The 6,886-nt window shown below is 43.2% G+C and overlaps 2 protein-coding genes across 2 annotated transcripts; one reads left to right on the forward strand and one right to left on the reverse strand.

Annotated features, from left to right (window-relative positions):
* Positions 1-430: 430 nt before the first annotated feature.
* On the reverse strand, positions 431-4,069 carry LOC119284818 (peptidyl-prolyl cis-trans isomerase CYP65-like). The gene is made up of 11 exons (XM_037563982.1): positions 3,810-4,069; positions 3,300-3,362; positions 3,108-3,211; positions 2,884-2,975; positions 2,698-2,787; positions 2,531-2,606; positions 2,059-2,420; positions 1,704-1,960; positions 1,291-1,579; positions 916-1,023; positions 431-820 (listed from the first exon to the last, which is right to left on the reverse strand). The coding sequence occupies exons 1-11, from the start codon at positions 3,935-3,937 to the stop codon at positions 617-619; spliced, it is 1,773 nt and encodes a 590-aa protein (XP_037419879.1). The 5' UTR covers positions 3,938-4,069; the 3' UTR covers positions 431-616.
* A 114-nt stretch (positions 4,070-4,183) lies between these two features.
* Positions 4,184-6,806, forward strand: LOC119284819. Its single transcript, XM_037563983.1, has 5 exons — positions 4,184-4,491; positions 5,741-5,885; positions 5,976-6,046; positions 6,136-6,339; positions 6,473-6,806. The coding sequence occupies exons 1-5, from the start codon at positions 4,246-4,248 to the stop codon at positions 6,560-6,562; spliced, it is 756 nt and encodes a 251-aa protein (XP_037419880.1). The 5' UTR covers positions 4,184-4,245; the 3' UTR covers positions 6,563-6,806.
* Positions 6,807-6,886: the final 80 nt, after the last annotated feature.

Below are 6,886 nucleotides of genomic sequence, written 5' to 3' on the forward strand. Positions count from 1 at the left end.
GGGGGGGGCTTGAGCCTGTTAAAGCCCCCCAGTAAAATCGCCCCTGGTTAGCCCTCCATGCCTGAGTATCTAAATTACTCAATGTGGTAAGGTTTGTACATAACACCTACAAAACAATATTGATAGATTTTTGTAGGTACACACTCATTTTACACATGCAGCAAATATGGCACACAAGCTGCTAAGCTTGGCAAAGGCGTGTGTACCCCGTCCAAATTGATGCCTCACTCATTTGCCTTTCTATTAACATCACTCTGAGTCATTTTGGCTTTCTATTAGCATAATTCTTAGTGGAACACAAGATCTGTATGCGCACATCTAAAGAAAATATCATACGTATTATGCATAAATATTTATGCGGCTCTTGCTCCAGACAGTTGTGTCTCACTTGAGGCTTAAAAGTTTTTCTGTGTAATAATTCATACATAGATACTCGAGTACTGAGCATACGTGTTTGATTAAGTTGTGAGATTCTGAAAAATCTGTTGTGAGCTGTGAGACCGCATTCTGGGCAGTTAATACACTACCATAACATGGGCGCACATGCTCAAATGTTACAAAGTTTCAACTGGTTGTTTCTTCTGAGAAGAAAGGGGAAATTCACGTATACAGGGATCTACCATCCAGAGAAATCTTTGAATTCTACGCTAGGAGCACTCGCTTTTCTCTTCTTGCTTGAATCATCTGCTGCAGCGGCATTTCCAGTGGCATCAGCAGAGCCAGCCGTCCGAGCCTTGAGATACTTGCCAACTCCACCACCAGCGCTCGCTGAAGCAGAAACACCAGTCCCTGGGTTGCTATACCATGACCCCACCTTATCCTGGATTAATGCAAATAAACGTTCAAACAATCAGAGATGTATAAATGCAAAGAAGCACTTGAATCTAATTGAAACAAGATGCAAAGCAGCATTACATGATCTTCATCCTTGTTCTTCTCCTCCTCCTTTGCCTTTTCTTCTTCCTCGTCTGGTTCCGTGTAAGGATTCACAAATACACTAACTTTCAGTAACTTTATTTCCTCCTGTTAACAAAGTTGAAAACCAGGAATACCACGTTCAGATGTTTTTGTCCAGTGAAAAAACAACTATGCTGAACACAACACATCAATTATACCTAAAATGGTATGGAACATATAGTGCTTAGAAGACGAGTATACTGCAGTTGTGCCAAAGTTTAATGGCCAGCATATTGTGGCCACAATATCTTGTTTGCGTAAAACTACGAGGTATTTTCATTTCTAAAGCAAAGTAAAAAAAAATGCAGATGAAACTAGAACAATCATACTAACCAATGGGCGGTCGTCATCATCAACAGGAACCTTTTCCATTGCTGAAAGATTGTGCAGACCACCAACCACCATGCCAAACACTGTATGTTTGAAATTTAAATGTGCTGCAGACTTGTATAGGATGAAAAACTGCGACCCATTGGTATGGGGCCCAGAATTCGCCATGCTGACAACACCTCTTCCTGAATGTAGCAGCTTTGAATTCAATTCATCCTTGAAAGGTTGACCCCATATGGACTCCCCTCCACTTCCTGTGCCAGTTGGATCACCTCCTTGAATCATAAAGTTTCTGTAAAAAGGTGATGATCAAACCGGACAACATTTAGATATATAGCCATAATCAAGGGAGTATAAAGAAGGGAATGATTGAATGGACAGGATTTGGATACGGCTAATAGAATAGGAGAACATACTTGATGCTACGATGGAAGATAAGACCATTGTAGTAACCATTTTCACAATGTGTTAGGAAGTTTTCACATGTCCGAGGAGTAATATCACAATGAAGCTCCAAATTCAAATCACCATGGGTGGTATGCAACTGAACATATCCTTTCTTTTTTGGATTCCTTTCAACTTTAACATACTCAAATTCATTTTTGGTAACGGGATCATAGGAAGTCGACGTGAAAGAACGTGAAGCTGCTCCAGTAGTGTAACGACTTTTAACCTGAAATCACCGAATCACCTCCATAAGACAAACACTAACTGCACAAGTAACAAAAGGGCTATGTAAATATAAGACATGAAGATGAGATGAGACTATACCAATTTAGCATTTATAGGATCCCGATCCCCTGCCCTGTGCATAGCAATTCTAGCAGCAGTTTTCTCAGCAGTGCCAGATTTTGCTGCTGCTGCACTTCTGCCATGAACAGAAGCCGAAGCAGCATCCACAACACTGAATGGTTGAGGAGGTTTAGGTTCTTTGCTCGATTTCGAGTCACTCTTCTCTTCTTTTGCTAAAAGGACAGCCAGTGCGGCAGCTCTTTCCTTTTGAGCTTTCTGTCCTCCACCACCATGCAGAAAAGCTAATTTTCCTTTTTCAGTCCCAAGTTCCTTCATCATTTGCTTAAGATCACCGGCAACATTTATGTTGTAGGTTGGATCATCTTTCATCCGCTGCAACTCTGCAAAGAAGTTGGATAGTCAGACTACATAAGTTGATCTACATCAAAAGGATAGATACAAAGCAGCCAACACAAAATAAGTAAAATGGAAAGAGGATGCATAATTGAACCTTCATCATCAAGTTTGAGGCCTTGTCTAACATGATCAAATTGCCCTAGGACCTTGGTATCAAGCGCATTTGGATTCTAGAGAAGTCAGAAGGCAAACAGTATTAGGCTAGGGTATTAATTGGCAGTAAGACAATGCGTAATATATATTGTCCTTCCAGACAGCTACCTGAATTGTTATCAAGTCCTTTCGTGCGAAGGGCTCATCGGTTAGCAACTCTTTCCAATTCTTTGGCTTAACGTTAAGCTCCTGGATTGCCTATGAACACAAAGCAATAATCAATCAGCTACGAGCATACCAAATTGACCACCTGAAAAACACTATTATATAAGCTAACCAAAGTCTAAAGCCCACCTCATAACAGAAGACGTTCCCGGTAGTCTTTACAGCAACTATATGCGTGAATTCTGTAAAAACTTTATTTAAAACAGGACACTGGAACTCTCCTGCACGAAAAGAGTAAATATTAACACAATGACACCAGAAGATCAACTAACATCAAAGGAATTTACTACTGTTCAAGCAGTTCTATTTGGTTCAGGCTACATCGACTTTTTCATGCCATAGATTCAACCCACCATCTGTGTTCTTGTGGAAAGTGAGAGGAATTAGATCCTCCTGCTTCAGTGCTCCTCCAGTTACCGGATGCTTCCCGAATTTTTTAATATATGGGATTATGCTCCTACATTCAGAAGCAAAAAGATAAGAATCCCTGCCTTCTCAGCTCTCCTACCAATAAGTTATCCAAGAAGCAACTCCTAGGCACTTACATCAAATCGAAGACGCTTCCATCTGCCGTACACACCGGATCCTCAAATGGCAGGAACGTGAGCCTAATATCCAATGAAATGACAATCAGTGGCTGAAGAAGAGGGATTGACTTTACTTACTACTCCCTCCGTTCCAAAATAGATGGCCCAAATTTGTACTAACTTTAGTACAAAGTTAGTACAAAGTTGAGTCATCTATTTTGGAACGGAGGGAGTAATCAACTGCTAATGTGGCTAAATTCGAATAGTATGAAGGTTCAACATCCAGAGCTGAATTTGAGCATTTGGAGCTTACAAAGGTAACTAACTAGCTTAACTGGTGGCATATATACCAACTAAAATATCCACAGAAAACAAGTTCATGCCCTAAGGAAGAAACCCTATAAGCTCAAGCTCTCCGAAATTCGATTCAGAATCCTAAATTACCAAGAGAACAGAGGTAAGCAGGCAAATCTTCCAGCGAGGCTGGTGCGGGAACAGGGGAAGCGGGGAGGGAGAGTAGGCAATTACGCGCAGCAGTAGAAGGGGAGGCGCTGGAATGGCGCGATGGCCTCCCTGTTCTTGGCGCCACCCCACTCTGTCGCCCACTCCGTGGCCGTTATGAACATCCGGTCCTTGCTATGCTGCTTCTTCCCCATCTCCGACTACCCTATAAGCGCGGGCCTCCGGCCGGTGGTGCGGTTGCCCTGCCGGGCGGTCGGGTTTCGCCGGCGGCGAGGTGGGACGGCGAGATTTGACGACCGCAAGTGTTGGGTCGGGGAAAGAGAAGGGAATAATAGGCGGCTCAGCCCGTGATAGAATACACGGCTCGAGCCGCGCGGGTCGGTGCGAAACAGATTCGGCCCGGCCCGGCCCAACCCAGCGCACAACCGGCCCAAAAGCAGAGCGCAAGTGCGCACAGCGCACCACCGGCCGAGCGAGCTGAGTCGTCGATTCGAGCAGCGGGATGGGCGGCGGCGGCGGCGGCAGCCCGACGGCGAGCAACAGCAGCAGCGACGATGACGGAGACGCCTCGTGGAGGGCGGCCATCGACTCCGTCGCTGTAGGGGGCTTCGGCTACCCGTCGTCCAACGGCGCGGCGAAGGCCGCCTCTGGCGGCGTCGGCGTCGAGGAGGACAGCAACGGGCTGGAGCAGCCGCCGCAGGATGAGGGGAAGGCGCAAACGCCTGGGCTCAAGCTGTACCAGATCAAGGTGTCTTGCTTTCCACGTTCGCCCCTTGCTTTATGCTTGCTAGCTGCATAATATTCTTCTGCTCCTGATTCAGTGCCGCAGCTGCAGCTCATTGGTTGACATGGTCCTCGGTTTTGTTGTGCTGATTCAGTGCTGTCTTCAAAGCTTGATGCATACTTCATTCTTCCTGTGGTCCTTGGACGAACTAGAATTAGCTGGTTCACTCGGATTAGTCTGGGTTTACATAGCAAGTTAGCAATAGCAGCTGCATTTGCTTCAATTGTACTCCCTCCGTTCCTAAATATAAGTCTTTTTAGAGATTCCAATATGGACTACATACGGAGCAAAATGAGTGAATCTACACTCTAAAATACGTCTATATACATCCGTATGTAGTTCCTATTGAAATCTCTAAAAGGACTTACATTTAGAACGAGGAGGGAGTATATTCGAGTGGGATATATCAGTGTTACCAGCGGATGCACATACTTAGCTACATTCTTGCAGAGTAGCTACGGTTGGCAAATTGAGAAAACCCATCATGTTTCACCCCATAGACTGAAGTTGTGGATATAATCAATCATGTTCCACTCCATATAGGATGTGTACTGCACCATTGCCATTTTGGAGGTTTTCTCGCTGGTTTGATAAAATGCCACAACTTACTATGCCGCTACCCAGTAAAAATCAACTTTGTCAGTACCCAGTAAAAACGAACTGGCTTTGCCACTAGGAAATAATGCCCCATCTTGCATTGCAATCTATCCAATTCCCCTTATTGCTTTGACCTTTTGGTAGATGCTCCGTTCCATGTGTTAAATAATTTACGGTGGGCCTCCGGATCATCATATTAGTTTCCGTTGGTACCTGTCCAAGCCACAAAGTAAGTTCATCACTTGCATGATCGTTTTAATATGCAGTAGTTTGCAAATACACCATGTGATTTACATTCTATGTCTACAGAATTCTGTACTGTTTACTTGCATGATCCTTTTCAGAATGTAGTAGTTCATCACTTCACCTGGCAAGCCTGATGAGCAACTAGAAAAAGCTGGCACAATGTTGCCATGTATTCACCATTCAGACCTGCCAGTCTGCAACTATAGTATAACCATTTCACTTAAACAGATTTTTCCTGTTTAAGTTTTTTTTTCTCTGCCCTTCATTCAGTTGTTCTTCTGTTTGTATCATTCTTTCTTTTGGTTAGGCATTAGGAAGTCATACTATGTTATGCATTATGATCTTACAAACTTCATTTGATTTGTTTCAGGTAAGAAATATGTTGGACAATATGTTAGAGAGAAATCTCGAAATAGTGAGGAATCCTTGCTTGAACGTGGCTGACCCCGAGGAAACAGGGGGAGGGATAAAGTTATTTAAAAAGGCACCTCCTGGCATCAGAATGGATGCCGTAGGTATGACGTGAATGTGATTATCTTTAATAATCTTGGTGGATAAATCCTTTCATGATGATAATACATATTCATACTAATGTTTATTTCTAGATAAATACCATGTGCAACTCAAGAGACCAAAGATTCTTCCTGGGCCAGAGGTCGACGAGAAATCAAAGAAGGTTTGATATCTATTTTCACAATAATTATACATATGCATGTGAGCTTATGGTTGTATGTTTTACTGATCGTACTGCGACCCTGATTTCAGTTCAGACATATGCTTCAGTCTGTTGTTGTTGATGGTAACGACGTACTTGTTTCCGCGAAAGAAGCATCCCAAATATCATTGGCTAGAATGGAAGCTAGAGAAACTGCAGCAAAGACCAAAGCCAAGAGGGAGGAAGAAAGGGTGAACCAGCTGAAGAAGGTCAGGGGAGAGAAATGGCTTCCTTCCATTGCTAGTAAAATGAAGGTAAATAAATGCATACTTTAAATCACTCTTCAATGGCTAGTTTGGTGGGTTTGTTGTTGTACAACATCGACCAACATTTTGTATTAACAGATATATGATGCCAGCATGCATTATGTTCATATTGCCTCTGCAGAAAGAAAAATCTTGGGAGCAATGGCAGGAAAAAAAGCTCAGGAGCAACGGCAGTGATGGTGGATCATTTCAGCTGGGCCGCATATGCTAATCTTTTAGGCCATCTATGGGGGGTACCCTTTTCTGGATGCCACAAGCCCACAATTGCTTTGATAACTTCTATTTTGCCATTTATCCATTTGGCAATGATGGTCGACAAGAGGATTGAATTGGATGAAAAGATAGAATGTTGGACTGACGATTTTGTTCTAATCTAGAGAACGTAGCTTATCAGTACCTTCTCATGGAATTTTTGTAGCAAAATTATGTTATATTTCAGGATTGGATATACTTGAGCAGTCTCTGCCTCACAACTGGGACCGAAATCTACGCCACAATTGCATTTTGTGTGGGGGAATTCGTATTTATTTGATGA

The sequence above is a fragment of the Triticum dicoccoides genome, chromosome 4A (genome assembly GCF_002162155.2).
Source record: "Triticum dicoccoides isolate Atlit2015 ecotype Zavitan chromosome 4A, WEW_v2.0, whole genome shotgun sequence".
NCBI lineage: Eukaryota > Viridiplantae > Streptophyta > Magnoliopsida > Poales > Poaceae > Triticum > Triticum dicoccoides.